This window comes from Kogia breviceps, chromosome 8 (assembly GCF_026419965.1).
Source record: "Kogia breviceps isolate mKogBre1 chromosome 8, mKogBre1 haplotype 1, whole genome shotgun sequence".
Lineage (NCBI taxonomy): Eukaryota > Metazoa > Chordata > Mammalia > Artiodactyla > Physeteridae > Kogia > Kogia breviceps.
Window position 1 is genome coordinate 22,961,891 of NC_081317.1, and position 27,436 is coordinate 22,989,326.

The 27,436-nt window shown below is 40.0% G+C and overlaps 1 protein-coding gene across 1 annotated transcript in view; it reads left to right on the forward strand.

Annotated features, from left to right (window-relative positions):
• The window catches only part of TXN (thioredoxin), a 33,349-nt gene extending 15,886 nt beyond the window's left edge, over positions 1 to 17,463 (forward strand). The window contains exons 4-5 of the mRNA XM_059072277.2: positions 16,698 to 16,763; positions 17,195 to 17,463. Coding sequence (XP_058928260.1) covers positions 16,698 to 16,763; positions 17,195 to 17,257 — 129 coding nt within the window. The 3' untranslated portion in view covers positions 17,258 to 17,463. The remainder of the gene's footprint in view (positions 1 to 16,697; positions 16,764 to 17,194) is intronic.
• Positions 17,464 to 27,436: the final 9,973 nt, after the last annotated feature.

Here is a 27,436-nt window from a genome sequence, read left to right on the forward strand (position 1 = left end):
TTTATTGGAGTATAACTGTTTTACAATAGTGTGTTAGTTTCTCCTTTACAACAAAGTGAATCAGTTATACATATAAATATGTTCCCATATCTCTTCCCTCTTGTGTCACCCTCCCTCCGACCCTCCCTATCCCACCCCTCTAGGTGGTCACAAAGCACAGAGGTGAACTCCCTGTGCTATGCAGCAGCTTCCCACTAGCTATCTAATTTACATTTGATAGTGTTTATATGTCCCTGCCACTCTCTCACTTGATCACAGCTTACCCTTCCCCCTCCCCATATCCTCAAGTCCATGCTCTAGTAGGTCTGGGTTTTATTCCCGTCCTACCACTAATCTCTTCATGACATTTTTTTTTCTTAGATTCCATATATATGTGTTAGCATACGGTATTTGTTTTTCTCCTTCTGACTTACTTCACTGTGTATGACAGACTCTAGGTCTATCCACCTCATTACAAATAACTCAGTTTCATTTCTTTTTATGGCTGAGTAATATTCCATTGTATATATGTGCCACATCTTCTTTATCCATTCATCTGTTGATGGACACTTAGGTTGCTTCCATGTCCTGGCTATCGTAAATAGAGCTGCAATAAACATTTTGGTACATGACTCTTTTTGAACTATGGTTTTCTCAGGGTATACGCCTAGTAGTGGGATTGCAGGGTCATATGGTAGTTCTATTTGTAGTTTTTTAAGGAACCTCCATACTGTTCTCCATAGTGGCTGTATCAATTTACATTCCCACCAGCAGTGCAAGAGGGTTCCCTTTTCTCCACACCCTCTCCAGCATTTATTGTTTCTAGAATTTTTGATGATGGCCAATCTGACCGGTGTGAGATGATATCTCATTGTAGTTTTGATTTGCATTTCTCTAATGATTAATGATGTTGAGCATTCTTTCATGTATTTGTTAGCAATCTGTATATCTTCTTTGGAGAAATGTCTATTTAGTTCTTCTGCCCATTTTTGGATTGCGTTGTTTGTTTTTTTGTTATTGAGCTGCCTGAGTTGCTTATAAATTTTGGATATTAATCCTTTGTCAGTTGCTTCATTTGCAACTATTTTCTCCCATTCTGAGGGTTGTCTTTTGGTCTTGTTTATGGTATCCTTTGCTGTGCAAAAGCTTTTAAGTTTCATTAGGTCCCATTTGTTTATTTTTGTTTTTATTTCCATTTCTCTAGGAGATGGGTCAAAAAGGATCTTGCTGTGATTTATGTCGTAGAGTGTTCTGCCTATGTTTTCCTCTAAGAGTTTGATAGTGTCTGGCCTTACATTTAGGTCTTTAACCCATTTTGAGTTTATTTTTGTGTGTGGCGTTAGGGAGTGTTCTAATTTCATACTTTTACAGGTAGCTGTCCAGTTTTCCCAACACCACTTATTGAAGAGGCTGTCTTTTCTCCACTGTATATCCTTCTCTCCTTTATCAAAGAGAAGGTGACCATATGTGTGTGGGTTTATCTCTGGGCCTTCTATCCTGTTCCATTGATCTATATTTCTGTTTTTGTGCCAGTACCATACTGTCTTGATTACTGTAGCCTTGTAGTAGAGTCTGAAGTCAGGGAGCCTGATTCCTCCAGCTCCATTTTTCTTTCTCAAGATTGCTTTGGCTATTCGGGGTCTTTTGTGTTTCCATAGAAATTGTGAAATGTTTTGTTCTAGTTCTGTAAAAAATGCCAGTGGTAATTTGATAGGGATTGCATTGAATCTGTAGATTGCTTTGGGTAATAGAGTCATTTTCACAATGTTGATTCTTCCAATCCAAGAACATGGTATATTTCTCCACCTATTTGTATCATCTTTAATTACTTTCATCAGTGTCTTATAGTTTTCTGCATACAAGTCTTTTGTCTCCTTAGGTAGGTTTATTCCTAGATATTTTATTCTTTTTGTTGCAATGGTAAATGGGAGTGTTTTCTTAATTTCACTCTCAGATTTTTCATCATTAGTGTATAAGAATGCCAGAGATTTCTGTGCATTAATTTTGTATCCTGCAACTTTACCAAATTCATTGATTAGCTCTAGTAGTTTTCTGGTAGCATCCTTAGGATTCTCTATGTATAGTATCATGTCATCTGCAAACAGTGACAGCTTTACTTCTTCTTTTCCTATTTGGATTCCTTTTATTTCTTTTTTTTCTCTGATTGCTGTGGCTAGAGCTTCCAAACTAGGTTGAATAAGAGTGGTGAGAGTGGGCAACCTTGTTTTATTCCTGATCTTAGTGGAAATGGTTTCAGTTTTTCACCATTGAGAAGGATGCTAGCTGTGGGTTTGTCATATATGGCCTTTATTATGTTGAGGAAAGTTCCCTCTATGCCTACTTTCTGCAGGGTTTTTATCATAAATGAGTGTTGAATTTTGTCAAAAGCTTTCTCTGCATCTATTGAGATGGATCGTATGGTTTTTCTCCTTCAGTTTGTTGATATGATGTATCATGTTGATTGATTTGCATATATTGAAGAATCCTTGCATTCCTGGGATAAACCCCACTTGATCATGGTGTATGATCCTTTTAATGTGCTTTTGGATTCTGTTTGCTAGTATTTTGTTGAGGTTTTTTGCATCTATGTTCATCAGTGATATTGGCCTGTAGTTTTCTTTCTTTGTGACGTCTTTGTCTGCTTTTGGTATCAGGGTGATGGTGGCCTCATAGAATGAGTTTGGGAGTGTTCCTCCCTCTGCTATATTTTGGAAGAGTTTGAGAAGGATAGGTGTTAGCTCTTCTCTAAATGTTTGATAGAATTCGCCTGTGAAGCCATCTGGTCCTGGGCTTTTGTTTGTTGGAAGATTTTGAATCACAGTTTCAATTTCAGTGCTTGTGATTGGTCTGTTCATATTTTCTCTTTCTTCCTGGTTCAGTCTCGGCAGGTTGTGCATTTCTTTTTTTTTTTTTTCCCCAAAGTCATACACTTAGTAAGTGGCAGAGCCTTGACTCAGAGCCGCATTTATCTGGTTCTGAAAGCCTGTTGGCCTTCTGCTACTTCGATTTACCTTCTTGTTCTTTTTTTTTTTTTTTTTAACATCTTTATTGGAGTATAACTGTTTTACAATAGTGTTAGTTTTTCCTTTACAACAAAGTGAATCAGTTATACATATACATATGTTCCCATATCTCTTCCCTCTTGCATCACCCTCCCTCCCACCCTCCCTATCCCACCCCTCTAGGTGGTCACAAAGCACAGAGGTGATCACCCTGTGCTATGTGGCAGCTTCCCACTAGCTATCTAATTTACATTTGGTAGTGTATATATGTCCCTGCCACTCTCCCACTTCATCACAGCCCACCCTTCCCCCTCCGCATATCCTCAAGTCCATGCTCTAGTAAGTCTGTGTTTTATTCCTGTCCTACCACTAATCTCTTCATGACATTTTTTTCCCTTAGAGTCCATATATATGTGTTAGCATACGGTATTTGTTTTTCTCCTTCTGACTTACTTCACTCTGTATGACAGACTCTAGGTCCATCCACCTCACTACAAATAACTCAATTTCGTTTCTTTTTATGGCTGAGTAATATTCCATTGTATATATGTGCCACACCTTCTTTATCCATTCATCTGTTGATGGACACTTAGGTTGCTTCCATGTCCTGGCTATTGTAAATAGAGCTGCAATGAACATTTTGGTACATGAGTCTTTTTGAATTATGGTTTTCTCAGGGTATATGCCCAGTAGTGGGATTGCTGGGTTGTATGGTAGTTCTATTTGTAGTTTTTTAAGGAACCTCCATACTGTTCTCCATAGTGGCTGTATCAACTTACATTCCCACCAGCAGTGCAAGAGGGTTCCCTTTTCTCCACACCCTCTCCAGCATTTATTGTTTCTAGAGTTTTTGATGATGGCCAATCTGACCGGTGTGAGATGATATCTCATTGTAGTTTTGATTTGCATTTCTCTAATGATTAATGATGTTGAGCATTCTTTCATGTATTTGTTAGCAATCTGTATATCTTCTTTGGAGAAATGTCTATTTAGTTCTTCTGCCCATTTTTGGATTGCGTTGTTTGTTTTTTTGTTATTGAGCTGCCTGAGTTGCTTATAAATTTTGGATATTAATCCTTTGTCAGTTGCTTCATTTGCAACTATTTTCTCCCATTCTGAGGGTTGTCTTTTGGTCTTGTTTATGGTATCCTTTGCTGTGCAAAAGCTTTTAAGTTTCATTAGGTCCCATTTGTTTATTTTTGTTTTTATTTCCATTTCTCTAGGAGATGGGTCAAAAAGGATCTTGCTGTGATTTATGTCGTAGAGTGTTCTGCCTATGTTTTCCTCTAAGAGTTTGATAGTGTCTGGCCTTACATTTAGGTCTTTAACCCATTTTGAGTTTATTTTTGTGTGTGGCGTTAGGGAGTGTTCTAATTTCATACTTTTACAGGTAGCTGTCCAGTTTTCCCAACACCACTTATTGAAGAGGCTGTCTTTTCTCCACTGTATATCCTTCTCTCCTTTATCAAAGAGAAGGTGACCATATGTGTGTGGGTTTATCTCTGGGCCTTCTATCCTGTTCCATTGATCTATATTTCTGTTTTTGTGCCAGTACCATACTGTCTTGATTACTGTAGCCTTGTAGTAGAGTCTGAAGTCAGGGAGCCTGATTCCTCCAGCTCCATTTTTCTTTCTCAAGATTGCTTTGGCTATTCGGGGTCTTTTGTGTTTCCATAGAAATTGTGAAATGTTTTGTTCTAGTTCTGTAAAAAATGCCAGTGGTAATTTGATAGGGATTGCATTGAATCTGTAGATTGCTTTGGGTAATAGAGTCATTTTCACAATGTTGATTCTTCCAATCCAAGAACATGGTATATTTCTCCACCTATTTGTATCATCTTTAATTACTTTCATCAGTGTCTTATAGTTTTCTGCATACAAGTCTTTTGTCTCCTTAGGTAGGTTTATTCCTAGATATTTTATTCTTTTTGTTGCAATGGTAAATGGGAGTGTTTTCTTAATTTCACTCTCAGATTTTTCATCATTAGTGTATAAGAATGCCAGAGATTTCTGTGCATTAATTTTGTATCCTGCAACTTTACCAAATTCATTGATTAGCTCTAGTAGTTTTCTGGTAGCATCCTTAGGATTCTCTATGTATAGTATCATGTCATCTGCAAACAGTGACAGCTTTACTTCTTCTTTTCCTATTTGGATTCCTTTTATTTCTTTTTCTTCTCTGATTGCTGTGGCCAGAACTTCCAAAACTATGTTGAATAAGAGTGGTAAGAGTGAGCAACCTTGTCTTGTTCCTGATCTTAGAGGAAATGGTTTCAGTTTTTCACCATTGAGAATGATGTTGGCTGTGGGTTTGTCATATATGGCCTTTATTATGTTGAGGAAAGTTCCCTCTATGCCTACTTTCTGGAGGGTTTTTTATCATAAATGGGTGTTGAATTTTGTCAGAAGCTTTCTCTGCATCTATTGAGATTATCATATGGTTTTTCTCCTTCAGTTTGTTAATATGGTGTATAACATTGATTGATTTGCATATATCGAAGAATCCTTACATTCCTGGGATAACCCCACTTGATCATGGTGTATGATCCTTTTAATGTGCTGTTGGATTCTGTTTGCTAGTATTTTGTTAAGGATTTTTGCATCTATGTTCATCAGTGATATTGGCCTGTAGTTTTCTTTCTTTGTGACGTCTTTGTCTGGTTTTGGTATCAGGGTGATGGTGGCCTCATAGAATGAGTTTGGGAGTGTTCCTCCCTCTGCTATCTTTTGGAAGAGTTTGAGAAGGATAGGTGTTAGCTTTTCTCTAAATGTTTGATAGAATTCGTCTGTGAAGCCATGTGTTCCTGGGCTTTTGTTTGTTGGAAGATTTTTAATCACAGTTTCAATTTCAATGCTTGTGATTGGTCTGTTCATATTTTCTATTTCTTCCTGGTCCAGTCTCGGCAGGTTGTGCATTTCTAAGAATTTGTCCATTTCTTCCAGGTTGTCCATTTTATTGGCGTAGAGTTGCTTGTGGTAATTTCTAATAATCTTTTGTATTTCTGCAGTGTCAGTTGTTACTTCTCCTTTTTCATTTCTAATTCTATTGATTTGAGTCTTCTCCCTTTTATTCTTGATGAGTCTGGCTAGTGGTTTATCAATTTTATTTATCTTCTCAAAGAACCAGCTTTTAGTTTTACTGATCTTTGCTATTGTTTCCTTCACTTCTTTTTCATTTATTTCTGATCTGATCTTTCTGATTTCTTTCCTTCTGCTAAATTTGGGGTATTTTTGTTCTTCTTTCTCTAATTGCTTTAGGTGCAAAGTTAGGTTGTTTATTCGAGATGTTTCCTGTTTTTTAAGGTATGACTGTATTGCTATAAACTTCCCTCTTAGAACTGCTTTTGCTGTATCCCATAGGTTTTGGGTCGTTGTGTCTCCATTGTCATTTGTTTCTAAGTATTTTTTGATTTCCTCTTTGATTTCTTCAGTGATCACTTCGTTATTAAGTAGTGTATTGTTTAGCCTCCATGTGTTTGTATTTTTTACAGATCTTTTCCTGTAATTGATATCTAGTCTCATAGCATTGTGGTCGGAAAAGATACTTGATACGATTTCAATTTTCTTAAATTTGCCAAGGCTAGATTTGTGACCCAGTATATGATCGATCCTGGAGAATGTTCCATGAGCACTTGAGAAAAACGTGTATTCTGTTGTTTTTGGATGGAATGTCCTATAAATATCAATTAAGTCCATCTTGTGTAATGTATCATTTAAACCTTGTGTTTCCTTATTTATTTTCATTTTGGATGGTCTGTCCATTGGTGAAAGTGGGTTGTTAAAGTCCCCTACTATAATTGTGTTACTGTCGATTTTCCCTTTTAAGGCTGTTAGTATTTGCCTTATGTATCGAGGTGCTCCTATGTTGGGTGCATAAATATTTACAATTGTTATATCTTCTTCTTGGATTGATCCCTTCATCATTATGTAGTGTCCTTCTTTGTCTCTTGTAATAGTTTTTATTTTAAAGTCTATTGTGTCTGATATGAGTATTGCTACTCCAGCTTTCTTTTGATTTCCATTTGCATGGAATATCTTTTTCCATCCCCTTACTTTCAGTCTGTATGTGTCCCTAGGTTTGAAGTGGGTCTCTTGTAGACAGCATATATATGGGTCTTGTTTTAGTATCCATTCAGCCAGTCTGTGTCTTTTGGTGGGAGCATTTAATCCATTTACATTTAAGGTAGTTATCGATATGTATGTTCCTATTACCATTTACTTAATTGTTTCGGGTTTTTCTTGTAGGTCTTTTCCTTCTTTTGTGTTTCTTGCCTAGAGAAGTTCCTTTAGGACTTGTTGTAGAGCTGGTTTGGTGGTGCTGAACTCTCTCAGCTTTTGCTTGTCTGTAAAGGTTTTAATTTCTCCATCAAATCTGAATGAGATCCTTGCTGGGTAGAGTAATCTTGGTTGTAGGTTTTTATCCTTCATCACTTTAAATATGTCCTGCTACTCTCTTCTGGCTTGTAGAGTTTCTGCTGAAAGATCAGCTGTTAACCTTATGTGGATTCCCTTGTGTGTTATTTGTTGTTTTTCCCCTGCTGCTTTTAATATGTTTTCTTTGTATTTAATTTTTGACAGTTTGATTATTATGTGTCTTGGTGTGTTTATCCTTGGGTTTATCCTGTATGGGACTCTCTGTGCTTCCTGGACTTGATTGACTATTTCCTTTCCTATGTTAGGGAAGTTTTCAACTATAATCTCTTCAAAATATTTTCTCAGTCCCTTTCTTTTTCTCTTCTTCTTCTGGGACCCCTATAATTCAAATGATGGTGCGTTTAATGTTGTCCCAGAGGTCTCTGAGACTGTCCTCAGTTCTTTTCATTCTTTTTTCTTTCTTCTGCTCTGCATTAGTTATTTCCACTATTTTATCTTCCAGGTCACTTATCCGTCCTTCTGCCTCAGTTATTCTGCTATTGATCCCATCTAGAGTATTTTTCATTTCATTTATTGTGTTGCTCATCGTTGCTTGCTTCCTCTTTATTTCTTCTAGGTCCTTGTTAACTGTTTCTTGCAATTTGTCTATTCTATTTCCAAGATTTGGAATCATCTTTACTATCATTATTCTGAATTCTTTTTCAGGTAGGCTGCCTATTTCCTCTTCATTTGTTAGGTCTGGTGTCTTTTCATCTTGCTCCTTCATCTGTTGTGTGTTTTTCTGTCTTCTCATTTTGCTTATCTTACTGTGTTTGGGGGTCTCCTTTTTGCACGCTGCAGGTTCGTAGTTCCCGTTGTTTTTGGTGGCTGTCCCCAGTGGCTAAGGTTGGTTCAGTGGGTTGAGTAGGTTTCCTGGTTGGGGGGAATTGTGCCTCTGTTCTGGTGGATGAGGCTGGATCTTGTCTTTCTGGTGGGCAGGTCCACGTCTGGTGGTGTGTTTGGGGATGTTGGTAGCCTTATTATGATTTTAGGCAGCCTCTCTGCTAATGGATGGGGCTGTAGACCTGTCTTGCTCTTTGTTGGGAATAGGGTGTCCAGCACTGTTCGTTGCTGGTCCTTGAGTGAAGCTGGGTCTTGGTGTTGAGATGGAGATCTCTGGGAGATTTTCGCCGTTTGATATTACGTGGAGCTGGGAGGTCTCTTGTGGACTAGTGTCTTGAGGTTGGTTCTCCCACCTCAGAGACACAGGCCTGGTGCCTGGCTGGGGCGCCAAGAGCCTTTAATCCACACGGCTCAAAATAAAAGAGAGAAAAAATAGAAAGGAAAGAAAAGGAAGGAAGGAAGGAAGGAGGGAGGGAGGGAAGGAAGGAAGGAAGGTGGAGAGGAGGGAAGGGAGGAAGGAAGAGAGGAGGGGAGGAAGGAAGGGAGGAAGAAGGGAGGGAAGGGAGAAAGAAAGGGAGAAGACAAAGTAGAATAAAGTATAGTTATTAAAGTAAAAATTAATTATTAAGAAGAAAAATTTATATTAAAAAAAAAAAAGAAAAATGGGTCGGTCTAACCCTAGGACAAATGGTGAAAGCAAAGCTATACAGACAAAATCTCACACAGCAGCACACACATACACACTCACAAAAAGAAAAAAAGGGGAAAATAATAGTATATCTTGCTCCTGAAGTCCACCTCCTCAACTTGGGATGATTAGTTGTCTATTCAGGTTTTCCACAGATGCAGGGCACTTCAAGTTAATTGTGGAGTTTTAATCCGCCGCTTCTGAGGCTGCTGGGAGAAACCTCCCCCTCTCCTCTCTGTTCGCACAGCTCCTGGGGTTCAGCTTTGGACTTGGTCCTGCCTCTGCGTGTAGGTCGTCCGAGGGCCTCTGTCCTTTGCTCAGACAGGACGGGGTTAAAGGAGCAGCTGATTGCGGGGCTCCAGCTCACTCAGGCTGGGGGGAGGGAGTGGCACGGGGGCGGGGCAAGTCCGCTGCAGCAGAGGGCGGCGTGATGCTGTACAGGTCCAAGGCGCGCCGTGCGTTCTCTCGGGGAAGCTGTCCCTGGATCCCGGGACCCCGGCAGTGGTGGGCTGCATGGGCTCCCGGGAGGGCCGGTGTGGAGAGTGACCTGTGCTTACATACAGGCCTCTTGGTGGTGGCAGCAGCAACCTTAGCGTCCCACACCCGTCTCTACTGTGTGTGCCAACAGCCGCGTCTCGCGCCCGTTTCTGGAGCTCCTTTATGCGGTGCTCTTAATCCCCTCTCCTCGCGCCCAAGGAAGCAAAGAGGCAAGAAAAAGTCTCTTGTCTCTTCGGCAGCTCCGCGCCCGTTTCTGGGGTTCCTTTAAGCGGTGCGCTTAATCCCCTCTCCTCGCGCCCAGGAAGCAAAGAGGGAAGAAAAGGTCTCTTGCCTCTTCGGCAGCTCCAGACTTCAACCAGACTCCCTCCCGGCCAGCCGTGGCTCACTAACACCTTCAGGCTGTTTTCACTCTGCCAACTCCAGACCTTTCCCTGCGATCTGACTGAAGCCCGAGCCTTAGCTCCAGGCCCCGCCCGTCCCGGCAGGGGAGCAGACAAGCCTCTCGGGCTGGTGAGTGCCGGTCGGTACAGATCCTCTGCAGGAATCTCTCCGCTTTGCCCTCCGCACCCTGTGGCCAAGCTGTCCTCCGCGGCTCCGGAGCTTCCCCCTCCGCCACCCTCAGTCTCCGCCCATGAAGGGGCTTCTAGTGTGTGGAAACCTTCCCTCCTTCACAGCTCCCTCCCCAAAGTGCAGGTCCCATCCGTATTCTTCTGTCTCCATTTTTTCTTTTTCCTTTTGTCCTACCCAGGTACGTGGGGAGTTTCTTGCCTTTTGGGAGGTCTGAGGTCTTCTGCCAGCGTTCGGTGGGTGTTCTATAGGAGAAGTTCCACGTGTACATGTATTTCTGATGTCTCTGTGAGGAGGAAGGTGATCTCCGCGTCTTACTCTTCTACCATCTTTAAGCCGTCTCCTCAGGTTGTGCATTTCTAAGAATTTGTCCATTTCTTCCAGGTTTTCCATTTTATTGGCATAGAGTTGCTTGTAGTAATTTCTAATAATCTTTTGTATTTCTGCAGAGTCAGTTGTTACTTTTCCTTTTTCATTTCTAATTCTATTGATTTGAGTCTTCTCCCTTTTTTTCTTGATGAGTCTGGCTAATGGTTTATCAATTTTATTTATCTTCTCAAAGAACCAGCTTTTAGTTTTACTGATCTTTGCTATTGTTTCCTTCATTTCTTTTTCATTTATTTCTGATCTGATCTTTATGATTTCTATCCTTCTGCTAAATTTGGGGTTTTTTTGTTCTTCTTTCTCTAATTGCTTTAGGTGCAAAGTTAGTTGTTTATTCAAGATGTTTCCTGTTTTTTAAGGTATGATTGTATTGCTATAAACTTCCCTCTTAGAACTGCTTTTGCTGTATCCCATAGGTTTTGGGTCGTCGTGTCTCCATTGTCATTTGTTTCTAAGTACTTTTTTATTTCCTCTTTGATTTCTTCAGTGATCACTTCATTATTAAGTAGTGTATTGTTTAGCCTCCATGTGTTCGTACTTTTTACAGATTTTTCTTGTAATTGATATCTAGTCTCATAGCATTGTGGTCGGAAAAGATACGTGATACGATTTCAATTTTCTTAAATTTGCCAAGGCTAGATTTGTGACCCAGTATATGATCGATCCTGGAGAATGTTCCATGAGCACTTGAGAAGAATGAGTATTCTGTTGTTTTTGGATGGAATGTCCTATAAATATCAATTAAGTCCATCTTGTGTAATGTATCATTTAAACCTTGTGTTTCCTTATTTATTTTCATTTTGGATGGTCTGTCCATTGGTGAAAGTGGGTTGTTAAAGTCCCCTACTATAATTGTGTTACTGTCGATTTTCCCTTTTAAGGCTGTTAGTATTTGCCTTATGTATTGAGGTGCTCCTATGTTGGGTGCATAAATATTTACAATTGTTTTATCTTCTTCATGGATCGATCCCTTGATCATTATGTAATGTTCTTCTTTGTCTCTTGTAATAGTTTTTATTTTAAAGTCTATTTTGTCTGATATGAGTATTGCTACTCCAGCTTTCTTTTGATTTCCATGTGCATGGAATACCTTTTTCCATCCCCTTGCTTTCAGTCTGTATGTGTCCCTAGATCTGAAGTGGGTGTCTTGTAGACAGCATAAATGTAGGTCTTGTTTTTGTAACCATTCAGCCAGTCTGTGTCTTTTGGTGGGAGCATTTAATCCATTTACGTTTAAGGTAATTATTGATATGTGTGTTCCTATTACCATTTACTTAATTGTTTCGGGTTTTTCTTGTAGGTCTTTTCCTTCTCTTGTGTTTCTTGCTTAGAGAAGTTCCTTTAGCATTTGTTGTAAAGCTGGTTTGGTGGTGCTGAACTCTCTCAGCTTTTGCTTGTCTGTAAAGGTTATAATTTCTCCATCAAATCTGAATGAGATCCTTGCTGGGTAGAGTAATCTTGGTTGTAGGTTTTTTTCCTTCATCACTTTAAATATGTCCTGCTACTCCCTTCTGGCTTGTAGAGTTTCTGCTGAAAGATCAGCTGTTAACCTTATGTGGATTCCCTTGTGTGTTATTTGTTGTTTTTCCCCTGCTGCTTTTAATATGTTTTCTTTGTATTTAATTTTTGACAGTTTGATTATTATGTGTCTTGGCGTGTTTATCCTTGGGTTTATCCTGTATGGGATTCTCTGTGCTTCCTGGACTTGATTGACTATTTCCTTTCCTATATTAGGGAAGTTTTCAACTATAATCTCTTCAAAATATTTTCTCAGTCCCTTTCTTTTTCTCTTCTTCTTCTGGGACCCCTATAATTCAAATGTTGGTGCGTTTAATGTTGTCCCAGAGGTCTCTGAGACTGTCCTCAGTTCTATTCATTCTTTTTTCTTTCTTCTGCTCTGCATTAGTTATTTCCACTATTTTATCTTCCAGGTCACTTATCCGTCCTTCTGCCTCAGTTATTCTGTTATTGATCCCATCTAGAGTATTTTTCATTTCATTTATTTTGTTGCTCATCGTTGCTTGCTTCCTCTTTATTTCTTCTAGGTCCTTGTTAACTGTTTCTTGCAATTTGTCTATTCTATTTCCAAGATTTGGAATCATCTTTACTATCATTATTCTGAATTCTTTTTCAGGTAGGCTGCCTATTTCCTCTTCATTTGTTAGGTCTGGTGTCTTTTCATCTTGCTCCTTCATCTGTTGTGTGTTTTTCTGTCTTCTCATTTCGCTTATCTTACTGTGTTTGGGGGTCTCCTTTTTGCACGCTGCAGGTTCGTAGTTCCCTGTTTTTGGTGGCTGTCCCTAGTGGCCGAGGTTGGTTCAGTGGGTTGAGTAGGTTTCCTGGTTGGGGGGAATTGTGCCTCTGTTCTGGTGGATGAGGCTGGATCTTGTCTTTCTGGTGGGCAGGTCCACGTCTGGTGGTGTGTTTGGGGATGTTAGTAGCCTTATTATGATTTTAGGCAGCCTCTCTGCTAATGGATGGGGCTGTAGACCTGTCTTGCTCTTTGTTGGGAATAGGGTGTCCAGCACTGTTCATTGCTGGTCCTTGAGTGAAGCTGGGTCTTGGTGTTGAGATGGAGATCTCTGGGAGATTTTCGCCGTTTGATATTGCGTGGAGCTGGGAGGTCTCTTGTGGACTAGTGTCTTGAGGTTGGTTCTCCCACCTCAGAGACACAGCCTTGACACCTGGCTGAAGTGCCAAGAGCCTTTAATCCACACGGCTCAAAATAAAAGGGAGAGAAAAAAATAGAAAGGAAAGAAAGGAAGGAGGGAGGGAGGGAAGGAAGGAAGGAAGCAAGAAAAGAAGGAAGGAAGGAAGAAGAGAAGTAGGAAATAAAGGGAAGAAAGAAAGGGAGAAGACAAAATAATGTAGGATAACATATCGTTTTTAAAATAAAAAGTAATTATTAAGAAAAATTTCTATTAAAGAAAAAACAAATAAAAAAACGGGTCGGTCTAACCCTAGGACAAATGGTGAAAACAAAGCTATACAGACAAAATCTCACACAGCAGCACACACATGCACACTCACAAAAAGAAAAAAGGGGAAAATAATAGTATACCTTGCTCCCAAAGTCCACCTCCTCAACTTGGGATATTTCGCTGTCTATTCAGGTTTTCCACCGATGCGGGGCACTTCAAGTTGACTGTGGAGCTTTAATCCGCTGCTTTTGAGGCTGCTGGGAGAGACCTCCCCCTCTCCTCTTTGTTTGCACAGCTCCTGGGGTTCAGCTTTGGACTTGGCCCCGCCTCTGCGTGTAGGTCCTCCGAGGGCGTCTGCACTTCGCTCAGACAGGGCAGGGTTAAAGGAGCAGCTGATTCAGGGGCTGTGGCACAGGCCTGGGGGGAGGGAGGGGCACGGATGCAGGGCGAGCCTGCGACGTCAGAGGCTGGCGTGACGCTGCACCCGCCCGAGGAAGCTGTCCCTGGATCCTGGGACCCTGGCACTGGCGGGCTGCATGGGCTCCCGGGAGGGGCGGTGTGGAGAGTGACCTGTGCTCGCACACAGGCCTCTTGGTGGCGGCAGTAGCAACCCTAGCGTTCCACACCCGTCTCTGTTGTCCGTGGCTGTCTCGCGCCCGTTTCTGGAGCTCCTTTACGCGGTGCCCTTAATCCCCTCTTCCCGCGCCCCAGGAAGCAAAGAGGCAAGAAAAAGTCTCTTGTCTCTTCGGTAGCTCCGCGCCCGTTTCTGGAGCTCCTTTAAGCAGCGCGCTTAAACCCCTCTCCTCGTGCACCAGGAGGCAAAGAGGGAATAAAAGGTCTCTTGCCTCCTCGGCAGCTCCAGACTTCAACTGGACTCCCTCCCGGCTAGCCGTGGTGCACTAACCCCTTCAGGCTGTTTTCACTCCACCAACTCCAGACCTTTCCCTGGGTTCCGACTGAAGCCCGAGGCTCAGCTCCCAGCCCTGCCCGCCCCGGCGGGTGAGCAGACGAGCCTCTCGGGCTGGTGAGTGCTGGTCGGGCTGGTGAGTGCTGGTCGGTACCGATCCTCTGTGGGAATCTCTTTGCTTTGCCCTCCGCACCCTGTTGCTGCGCTCTCCTCCGCGGCTCCGAAGCTTCCCCACTCCGCCACCTGCAGTCTCCGCCCGCGAAGGGGCTCCTAGTGTGTGGGAACCTTTTCCTCCTTCACCGCTCCCTCCCACTGGTGCAGGTCCCGTCCCTATTCTTTGTCTCTGTTTATTCTTTTTTCTTTTGCCCTAGCCAGGTACGTGGGGAGTTTCTTGCCTTTTGGGAGGTCTGAGGTCTTCTGCAAGTGTTCGGTGGGTGTTCTATAGGAGAAATTCCACGTGTAGATGTATTTCTGATGTATCTGTGAGGAGGAAGGTGATCCCCGTGTCTTACTCTTCCGCCATCTTCCCAGAGAGGCGAGGTTCCAGTCTTTGTCGATGGTTGTTTAAGAATTAGTTGTGATTTTGGTGTGCTCGAGAGAGCAGGTGAGCTCAAGGTCCTCTACTCCTTCTTCCTTACTTATCTCCAGGTCCTGTTTTGGATGCTTTCATATGTGATGCAGGTCAGTTGCACCCCTTGTATGTTTCTATGATTAGAAGTGGCCGAAAGGGTGGCTCACACTTACCAGACCACTGCCCTTCCACTGTGGGTATTATAAAAACAAAACTAACACCCACCTCTTGAGGCTTCTGCCAGCTGTCTGCATGAAAGATGGTATCCAACTGGTGGCTTACAAGTGTCAGGAAGAGAGAGGGAAGGGACTGCACTAAACTCTGCTGCTCTCCAAGTGCTGGGAGGGGCCGGCCCAGTGTTCCCAAATCTTCAAGCAACTCAGAGATTTTTTTTTTTTAAGCGTTTACATGAACCAAGTAACATATCTAGACCAGCTTCAGCCCCCTAGACAACCAGTTTCCAACCTTTTAGCTAATCCAGTCCTTCTACCCTTCTAACTTGTCAGCTTCTGGTTTCCCGATTACTCATTACTCATCCTCAAGGTCCAGAACCTTAACATGTGCAGCTCATCGTCTTCCTGTCAACTCTCCACCCCATTTTCCATCCTGGATTCTCATACTACAAGGGAATTTCTGGAATTGTAAATTGGTACAATTAAAATGTTATGATCTTCATTTTGATGGTCTTATCACAGGTTCTTGGTAATTTCCTTATGACTGTTGCTTTCAGTGAGTACTTAGTGCCTGGAATATAGTAGACATTCAGTACATACTAGCCATTTTATTACAGCCACCCTTGTGCTTCTTGTTGCCCAGCATTTAAAGAAAAAGTAAAGGTTATCTGGAAACAGCAGTGTCCACCACCCTTCCTGCCCAAACTGGCAACAGGACACGTGCAATTTCATAAAGACGTAAAAACACACTTTTCTTCCCGTCAGAGGACCAGGTAAAGTTAGGCTGGTGTGCTACCATTGACTGGTGGCTCAATCTAGGAACCGCTCCTTTTTTTGTGGGGGGGGGCCATGCAGCCTGGCATATGGGATCTTAGTTCCCCAACCAGGGATTGAACCCACACCCCCTGCAGTGGAAGCTCGAAGTCTTAACTGCTGGACTGCCAGGGAAGTCCTAGGACCACTCCATTTTTAATTCCCATGCCTCTTACTCCCTAATTCCCAACTGGAAGTCACCACAGTGTTTTTAGCTGACCTTCCTTCCTCTCCTGTGAAAGTTCTTTGGTTTCCGTGGTCTGCTTCTCAGAGTTCTGCCTCCATGGTTGGTGTCCTCCACAGCTTTTGCTGCTTAGTTAGGGCTGTGTGGTTCTTTCTTCCCTTCTCTCCTGATCCTCTTTGCGGTGCCAGGCTGATGTATTTGATCCCTAATGTACCTGTTCACTTGAAACTCTTGTCCAAACCAAACCATTTTCATGGCATTCCCCCCCCCATCCCCCAAACCTGGTGTGAACAAGGTGTTTAGAGTTAGGGGTTATAAAACGAAAACAGAAAAACCAGTGTGGAGCTGTCCCTGTAGATCACCATGACTTTATTCTTGAACAAGTCCTTTGTAAATAAGTTGTTCCTCTCCCTAACTCTAAACTTTCGCCTTTATGATCATCATCTGTGTACCTCACTCCCGTACAATTGGGAATAACTAGATTAAACAATTTGAGTCACTGTATAGTATTTGATTCTAGTATCTCTCAAAGGTGAGAGTACATATTAATTAGAATTTTAACTGAGAATATAACCAATTTGGCTTTTGTGCTGCCATTGTAGTCCTTGTTTAAGCATATAAAAATTGGCACAAAGTCCTAATGCTGAGTTCTGGGTACATAACAGGAAAAAGAATCTGGTTTTAGATCACGGGTGCCAGAGCTCAACACTCCTCATAGTTTTATTTTTATCTTCTTTCTACACCTCCCCCCCAGGATGTTGCTTCAGAGTGTGAAGTCAAGTGCATGCCAACCTTCCAGTTTTTTAAAAAGGGACAGAAGGTAGGTACATCTGACCTTGAAGAAAACCAGCTGGGTAATTGGGAAGCACATCCCCATTTTTTCCTTTTAAGAATATTTAAGTATGTCATTCTTCATTAAGTACATAATGTGACATCTCATTGATAATTGATCTTTGCTAAAACTAAAATCACAGGGATTTGGTGATTAATCCCTGTGATTGGTGCTTCATATTTATATCACAGTGCATATATCTTTGTTCAGAGGTATTTGTGTAAAAAAACTGAGTCTTGACTTTTGAGGGGGTTTTTTTTGTTTTGTTTTGTTTCAGTTTTTAACTTTAAAGAACTGGATGTAAATTTTAAATAAGCTTATACTTCCTCTCCTCCCCAGGCCCATTCTGTGGTCATATCTGATATACAAAATAGGGATGCAATGCTACATCTAATGGCAATTCAATATTCTCTCAACAGGTGGGTGAATTTTCTGGAGCTAATAAGGAAAAACTTGAAGCCACCATTAATGAATTAATCTAATCATGTTTTCTGAAGACATGACCAGCCTTTGGCTGTTTAAAACTTGTAATTTTTTTTATTTACAAAAAGGAAAGATCGAGTATGAAGACTATATACCTAACTGCCATCTGATAAGTGACAATAAAATATTAACTGTACCCTTTTTAAAACTGTCTGGTGTCTTTGCATAGTTTTCAAAATAAATGAAAACTGGCCATTTGATGATACTTAATGTCCTAGTTATTTTCATATGTTCTTGATCACTTTTTTTTTAACCTTGTAGGCCACTGATGATTGAAGATTTTTCATGTACTTCTAGGAAAATCTTGTTGGAGGCAATGCACAGATAATAGAGTAATATGTTAAAATTCTGTTATTATTTTTGACCTTATACACAGAGAAAGTATTATTTCTTGTTCTAGCAAGCAGATCTCCTATGCTCTCTGAATGGTCCTCATGACCAAAATTGATACCTGCCCATGAAGGAATTGTTTAATCTCTGGTTTCAGATTCCTGTCTCAAAGTTTACAGTGAGGTGCCAATTTTGCTAATGGTAAAGGAGTTCTATTATCTGTTAGGAATTCTTCATAGGTGGCTCACAAGGGAGTTCCCACAAACATTACTGTGGGAATTTGATTCTCTAAGAAACTGGTTTTATAAGCCAGATCGAAGTTCCAACCTAAGCAGTAAAGAGTGTGGACGTTACTGTTAATTTCATTCAAAGAACATTGTTTCTTGTGTTCTAGACCCAAAGGGCTGGAGGAATGCTTGCAGAAATAGTTTTTAAATTTGTACAGTAAAAAGTCAGAATTAAATCATATGCCCCTCACCATCCTTATATTAATTTAATCTTTGCAACAATCCTATGAAGTAGCCACTGTAATCCCCACCTCCCAGTGAGGAAACCAGCAAAGAGGTTAAGTAATACCCCTAGCATCACACTAGTCAGTGGAGGATATGAGATTCAAACCAAGTGAGTCTGGAGCCTGAGTGCATGCTCAACTATTACACTGCTGCTCAGTGTAACAATGTAATAACTAGGTAAAATGATGGGCCCTTAGCTGGGTTTCTTTCCTCATCTGAAAATAGTAGGAGGACCTTGAGCTCACCTCCTCTCATGAGCACACCAAAATCACAACTGCTGAACAACCATTGATTAAAAAGTCTGGAATCTACCCAAAAACGATATTCTACATCCAAAGACATAAAGAAGAAACCATGAGACAGTAGGAGGGGTGCACTAGCAATATAATCAAATCCCATACCACCTGGGTGGGCAACCCATGACCTGGAGAATAATTATATCACAAAAGTTCTCCCACAGAAGTGAGAGCTCTGAGTCCCATGCCAGGCTCCCCAGCCTAAGGGTCTGGCAGCAGGAGAAGGAGCCCCTAGAGCATTTGACTTTGAAGGCCAGTGGGGCTTAACTGCAGGAGCTCCACAGGACTGGGGGAAACAGATTCCACTCTTAGAGGGTGCACACAGAGTCTCGCACACACCGGGTCCCAGGTCAAAAGCAGTGCTTCCATATGAGCCTGGGCCAGACGTACTTGCTGGTCTTGTAGGGTCTCCTGGGGAGGCAGGGGGCAGCTGTGGCTTCCCTGGGGTCATAAAGGCTGGTGGCAGACATAGCAGGGACCTATGTGAACTCTGGCTGGAGGCACATTTTGGGTCCTTGGCACCAAGACTTGGCCCCACCTAACAGCCTGTAAACTCCAGTGCTGGGACACCTCAGGCCAAACAACCAACTGGGCAGGAACACAGCCCCAGCCATCAGCAGACAGGCTGCCTAAAGACTTCCTAAGCTCACAGCCACCTCTAGACATGCCCCTTGACACGGTCCTACCCACCTAAGCTCACAGCCACCTCTAGACATGCCCCTTGACACGGTCCTACCCACCAGAGGGTCAAAACCCAGATCTACCCATCGGGGGTCAGGCACCAGAAGCAAGGAAACTACTATCCAGTAGCCTGCAGAACTGAGTCTGCAAACATAGGTCAGAACCTACCCTGGGACCAACTGGTCCCTGCCCCTTGGGTGACCAGAGGGAATTGTACTGCTGGGACACATAGGACATCCCCTATGGAGGGCCACTTCTCCAAGGTTGAGAAATGTAACTAAGCTACTACATACATAAGAATCCAAATAGAGGGGCTTCCCTGGTGGTGCGGTGGATAGGAATCCGCCTGCCAATGCACGGGACACGGGTTCGAGCCCTGGTCCAGGAAGATCCCACATGCCGCAGAGCAACTGAGCCCGTGTGCCACAACTGCTGAAGCCCGCGTGCCTGGAGCCTGTGCTCCCCAACGGGAGAAGTCTCCACAATGAGAGGCCCACGCATCACAACGAAGAGAAACCCCTGCTCGACGCAACTGGAGAAAGCCTGAGTACAGCAACAAAGACCCAATGCAGCTATAAATAAATAAATAAGTTTATAAATAATAATAATAATTTTAAAAAGAATCCAAATAGAAATTTATACAAAATGAGAGAGCAAAGGAATACATTCTAGATGAAAGAACAAGATAAAACCCCAGAAGAACAACTAAGTGAAGTGGAGATAGCCAATCATCCTGAGAAAGAGTTCAGAGTAATGATTGTAAAGATGATCCAAAAACTTGGGGAAAGAATGGATGCAGAGAGTGAGAAGTAGGAGGAAGTTTTTAGCAAAGAGTTAGAAAATGTAAAGAACCACCAGAGTTGAAAATACAATAACTGAAATAAAAAATACACTAGAAGGAATCAATAGCAGAGTAACTGAGGCAGAAGAACAAATCAGTGAGCTGGAAGAGAGTGTTGGAAATCAATATCACAGAACAGAATAAAGAAAACAGAATGAAAAGAAATGAGAACAGTTTAAGAGACTTATGGGACAATGTCAGATGCACAAACATTCATGTTATAGGGGTCCCAGAAGGAGAAGAGGGAGAGAAAGGGCCTGAGAAAATATTTAAAGAGATAACAGCTGAAAACTGCCCTAACACAGGAAAGGAAACAGTCACTTCCACTCAAGTCCAGGAAGCATAGAGAGTCCCATACAGGATAAACCCAAGGAGGAACATGCCAAGATACATACTAATCAAATTGACAAAAATTAAAGACAAAGGAAATACTAAAAGCAACAAAGGAAAGGCAATAACATACAAGGGAATCCCCATAAGAATATCGGCTGATTTTTCAGCAAAAACTGCATGCCAGAAGGGAGTGGCATGATATATTTAAAGTAATAAAAGGGAAAAACCTACAACCAAGAATACTCTACCCAGCAAGGCTCTCATTCAGATTTGACAGAAAATAAAAAGCTTTACAGACAAGCAAAAGCAAAAAGCATTCAGCACCACCAAACCAGCTCTCACAACAAATGCTAAAGGAACTTCTCTAAGTGGAAAAGAAAAGGCCACAACTAGAAACGAAATTACAAAATTGGAAGGATCACGAGTAAAGGCAAACATACAGTAAAGGTAGGAAATCATCCACACACAAATATGATACCAAAACCAGTAATTATGAGAGGAGGAGAGTACAAGTGCAGGATATTTGAAATGCATTTCAAATTAAGACATCTGCAACTTAAAACAATCATGTATTATATATAGACTGCTATTTCAAAACCTCATGGTAACTGCAAACAAAAAGTCTATAATAGATATACACATGAAAAAGAAAAAAGAATCCAAACACAACACTAAAAATAGTCATCAAATCACAAAAGAACAAAAGAGAAAAGGAAGAAAGAAGATGTACAAAAACAAATGCAAAACAATTAACAAAATGGCAGTAAGAACATACATATCGATAATTACTTTAAATGTAAATAGATTAAATGCTCCAACCAAAATACATAGACTGGCTGAATGGATACAAAACAAGACCAGTATATATCAATATGTTGTCTACAAGAGACCCACTTCAGATCTAGAGACACATACAGACTGAAAGTGAGGAGATGGAAAAAGATATTCCAAGCAAAGGGAAATCAAAAGAAAGCTGGAGTAGCAATACTCATATCCAAAAAAATAGACTTTAAAATGAAGAGTGTTACAAGAGACAAGGACACTACATAATGATCAAGGGATCAATCCAAGAAGAAGATATAACAATTGTAAATATATATGCACCCAACACAGGAGCACCTCAATATATAAGGCAAATTTTAACAGACATAAAAGGAGAAATTGACAGTCACATAATAATAGTGGGGGACATTAACACCCATTTATAACAAAGGAAAGATCATCCAGACAGAAAATCAATAAGGAAACACAGGCTTTAAATGACAAATTAGACCAGATGGACTTAATTGACATTTATACCTTCCATCCGAAAGCAGAATACACATTCGTTTCAATTGCATATGGAACATTCTCCAGGATAGATCACATGCTGGGCGACAAAGTAAGCCTCAGTAAATTTAAGAAAATTGAAATCAGATCAAGCATCTTTTCTGACCACAAAGCTATGAGCTTAGAAATCAACTAGAAGAAAAAAACTGCAAAAAACAAAAACATGGAGGCTAAACAACATGTTATGAAACAACCAATGGATCACTGAAGAAATCAAAAGAGGAAATCAAAAAATACCTAGAGACAAATGAAAATGAAAACATGATGATCCAAAACCTATGGGACACAGCGAAAGCAGTTCTAAGAGGGAAGTTTATAGTGGTACAAGCTTACCTCAGGAAGCAAGAAAAATTTCAAACAACCTAACCTTACACCTAAAGCAACTAGAGAAAAAAGAACAAACAAAACCCAAAGTTAGCAGCAGGAAAAAAATCATAAAGATAAGAGCAGAAATAAATGGCATAGAGACCAAGAAAACAATAGAAAAGATCAATGAAACTAAAAGCTGGTTCTTTTAAAAGATAAACAAAATTGATAAAACTTTAGCCAGATTCATCAAGAAAAAAAGGGAGAGGGCTTAAATAAATAAAATTAGAAATGAAGAAGTTACAACTGACACAACAGAAATAAAAGGACTGTAAGAGACTACTACAAGTGACTATATGCCAGTAAAATGGACAACCTAGAAGAAATGGACAAATTCTTAGAAAGGTGCAATCTTCCAAGACTGAACCAGGAAGAAATAGAAAATATGAAAAGACTAATTACAAGTTCTGAAATTGAATCTGTGATTTTAAAACTCCCAAACAAAAGTCCAGGACCAGATGACTTCACAGGCAAATTCTAACATTTAGAGAGGAGTTATTCCAAAAAAATTACAGAGGAAGAAACACTTCTGAACTCATTCTATGAGGCCACCATAACCATACCAAAGCCAGACAAAGATACCACACAAACACACAAAAAAGAAAATTACAGGCCAATATCACTGATGAACATGGATGTAAAAATCCTAAAAAAAAATGCTAGTAAACTGAATCCAACAATACATTAAAAGGATGTTACACCATGATCGAGTGGGATTTATCCCAGGGATGCAAGGGTTTTTCAATATCCCCAAATCAATCAGTGTGATACACCACATTAACAAACTGAAAAATAAAAACCGTATGGTCCTCTCAACAGATGCAGAAAAAGCATTTGACAAAATTCAACACCCATTTATGATAAAAGCTCTCCAGAAAGTGGGCATAGAGGGAACTTACCCCAACCTAATAAAGGCCATATATGACAAACCCACAACTAACATCATACTCAGTGGTGAAAAGCTGAAAGCATTTCTTCTAAGATCAAGACAAGGATGTCCACTCTTGCCACTTATATTCAAAATAGTTTTGGAGTCCTAGCCACGGCAATCAGAGAAGAAAAAGAAATAAAAGTCATCCAAATTAGAAAAGTAGTAGTAAAACTGTCACTGCTTGCAGATGACATGATACTACACATAGAAAATCCTAAAAATGCCACCAGAAAACTACTAATGTTCATCAATGAATTTGGTAAAGTTGCAGGTTACAAAATTATTATAGAGAAATCTGTTGCATTTCTATACACTAACAACAAAAGATCAGAAAGAGAAATTAAGGAACAATCCCATTTGCCACAGCATCAAAAAGAATAGAATACCTAGGAATAAACCTATGCAAGGAAGCAAAAGATTTTCTCTGTAAACTATAAGACACTGATGAAAGAAACTGAAAACCACAAAAACAGATGGAAAGATATACCGTGTTCTTGGATTGGATGAATCAATATTGTCAAAATGACGATATTACCCAAGGCAATCTACAGATTAAATGCAATCCCCATCAAATTACCAATGGCATTTTTCACAGAAATGAACAAAAAAAATTTTAATTTGTATGGAAACACAAATAGCCAAAAGCAATCTTGAGAAAGAACAATGGAGCTGGAGGAATCAGGCTCCCTGACTTCAGACTATACTACAAGGCTACAGACATCAAAACAGTATGATACTGGTGCAAAAACAGAGATGTAGACCAATGGAACAGGATAGAAAGCCCAGAAATAAACCCCCACACTTATGGTCAATTAATCTATGACAAAGGAGGCATCTATACAATGGAGGAAAGACAGTCCCTTGAATAAATTGTGCTGGGAAAATTGGACAGCTACATATAAAAACATGAAATTAGAACACTCTTTAACACCACACACAAAAATAAACTCAAAATGGATTAAAGACCTAAATATAAGATGGCTACTATAAAACTCTTAGAGGAAAACATAGGCAGAACACTCTCTGATATAAATCGCAGTAATATCTTTTTTGATCCATCTCCCAGAGTAATGGAAATAAAAACAAAAATAAACAAATGGGACCTAATTAAACTCAAAAGATTTGCACAGCAAAGGAAACCATAAACAAAATGAAAAGACAACCTACAGAATGGGAGAAAATACTTGGAAATAATGCAACTGACAAAGGATTAGTCTCCAAAATTTACAAACAGCTCATGCAGCTCAATATCAAAAAAACAAAAACAAACAAACAACCCAATCAAAAAAATGGGCAGAAGTCCTAAATAGACATTTCTCCAAAGAAGACATACAGATGGCCAAGAAGCACATGAAGATATTCAACATTGCCAAGACATGGAAGAAACCTAAATGTCCATTGAAAGATGAATGGATAAAAAGATGTGGTACATATACACAATGGAATATTATCCAGCCATTAAAAATATGAAATAATGCCATTTGCAGCAACATGGATGGACCTAGAGATTATCATACTAAGTGAAGGTAGACAGGGAAAGACAAATATCCTATCACTCATATGTGGAAGCTAATTTTTTTAAATGATATAAATGAACTTATTTACAAAATAGAAACAGACTCACAGATTTTGAAAACAAACTTATCATTACTAAAGGGGAAATGTGGGGGTTGGGGAGGGATAAATTAGGAGCTTGGGATTAACATATACACACTACTATATATAAAATAGATAACCAGCAAGGACCTACTGCATAGCACAGGGAACTCAACTCAATGTTCTGTAATAACCTTTATGGAAAAAGAATCTGAAAAAGAATGAATATATGTATATGTATAACTGAATCACTTTTCTGTACACATGAAACACAACATTGTAAACCAAATATACTCCAATAAAATTTTTAAAAAAGAAAGTCAAGAGGACCTAAATATATGAAGCAAATATAATATATATTTGGGAGAAATAGACAATAATGCAATAATAATAGGGAACTTTAATGCCCCCTTATGTCAATGGGTAGAACAGACAGAAAATAAGGAAACATTGACCTTTAACAACATGTTAGACCAGATAAACCTGACATATAGTAACATTCTATCCACAACAGAATACACATTCTTTTTTTTTTTTTTTTTTTTGGTGGTACGCGGGCCTCTCACTGTTGTGGCCTCTCCCATTGCAGAGCACAGGCTCTGGATGTGCAGGCTCAGCAGCCATGGCTCATGGGCCCAGCTGCTCCACAACACGTGGGATCTTCCCAGACCGGGGCACAAACCTGTGTCCCCTACATTGGCAGGCAGACTCTCAACCACTGCGCCACCAGGGAAGCCCAGAATACACATTCTTAAAGGGCACATGGAACATTCACCAGGATAGATAACGTCTAGGCCACAAACCAAACCTTGTTAAGTTTAAGACTGAAATTATATCAAGCAACTTTTCTGACCACAATGGCATGAATCCAGAAATCAATTACCAGAAGAAAAATGGAAAATTTACAAATACATAGAGATTAAATGACATGCTACTGAACACCAATGGAACAAAGAAAGAGAAATCAAAAACTATCATGGGACAAATGAAAATCGAAATACAACATACCAAAACTTATAGGATGCAGCAAAAGTAGTTCTAAAATGGAAGTTCATAGTGATAAGTGCCTACCTCAAGAAACAAGAAAAATCGTAAATAACTACACCTCAAATAAAGAATAAGTGAAGCCCAGCACTAGTAGAGGGAAGGAAATAAAGAGCATAAATAAATGAAATAGAGACTGAAATGAAAAAAGACAATAAGACAAAAAAGGAAACCAAGAGCTGGTTCTTTGAAAAGATAAACTGACAAAACTTTAGGTAGACTCACCAAGAAAAAGAGAACTCAAAATCAGAAATGAAAGAAGGGACATAACAACTGATGCCACAGAAATACAGAGGATCATAAGAGACTATTTTGAACAATTATACATAAATTGGACAACCTAAGGGAAATGGATAAATTCTCAGAAACAAAAAACTTCCCAAGACTGAATCATGAAGAAATGGAAAATCTGAACAGACCAATTACTGATAAGGAGATTGAATTATAAATCAAAAACCCCTAACAAGAGTCCAGGACCACATGGCTTCCCTAGTGAAATCTATGAAACATCTGAAAAAGAGTTAACACCAATCCTTCTCAAACTCTTCCAAAAAAGTAAATGAAAGCTAATTTTACCCTGATTAGGCCAGCATTACCCTGATACCAAAACCAGAAAAAGACACTACAAGAAAATTACAGACCAACATCCCTGATGAACATAGATGCAAAAATCCTTAACGAAATATTTGCAAACCAAATTCAACAGTGCATAAAAGGATTATACACCATGATCAAGTGGGATTTATTCCAGGGATGCAAGAATGGTTCAACATCTGCAAAATCAATGTGATATACCACATTAACAAAATGAAGGATAAAAACATATGATCATCAATAGATGCAGAAAAAGCACTTGACAATATTCAAGATCCATTTATGATAAAAAATATTCCAAAAAGTGGGTGCAAAGGAAACGTACCTCAATATAATAATATAATATGAGTGAAAGGTCATATATGACAAGCTGACAGCTAACATTATACTCAGTAGTGAAAAGCTGATCAGGAACAAAACACGATGCCCACTCTCACCACTTTTATTTAACAGAGTACTGGAAGATCTAGCCAGAGCAATTAGGAAAAAAAAAAAAAAAAAAAAAAGTAAAGGCCATCCAAATTGGAAAGGAAGACGTAAAACTGTCACTATTTGCAGATGACATATTATATATAGAAAACCCTAAAGACTCAACTAAAAAAAAACTGTTAGAATAAGTGAATTTAGGAAATTTACAGGATACTAAAACATATAGATCTGTTGCATTTCTGTACACTAGAAAACTATAAGAGAAATTAACAATCCCATTTGCATCAAATAGAATGGAATACATAGAAATAAATTTAACCAAGGAAGTAAAAGACCTGTACACTGAGAACTATAAGACACTGATGAAGAAAACTGAAGGCACAAATCAATGAAAAGACATTCTGTGCTAGTGGACTGGAAGAATATTGTTAAATGGAATATTGTACATTTTAACACTACCCAAAGCAATCTACAGATTCAAAGCAATCCCTATCAAAATTCCAATGGCATTTTTTCACAGAAATAGAACAGACAATTCTAAAATTTATATGGAAGTACAAAAGACCCCAAAGAGCCAAAACAATCTTGAGAAAGAAGAACAAATCTGGAGGCATCACACTCCCTGATTTCAAACTGTATTACAAAATTATATTAATCAAAACACTACGGTATTGGCATAAAAATAGACATATAGGGCTTCCCTGGTGGCGCAGTGGTTAAGAATCCTCCTGCCAATGCAGGGGACAAGGGTTTGAGCCCTGGTCCAGGAAGATCCCACATGCCGCGGAGCAACTAAACCCGTATGCCACAACTACTGAGCCCACGAGCCACAACTACTGAAGCCCACACACCTGGAGCCTGTGCTCCACAACAAGAGAAGCCACCGCAATAAGAAT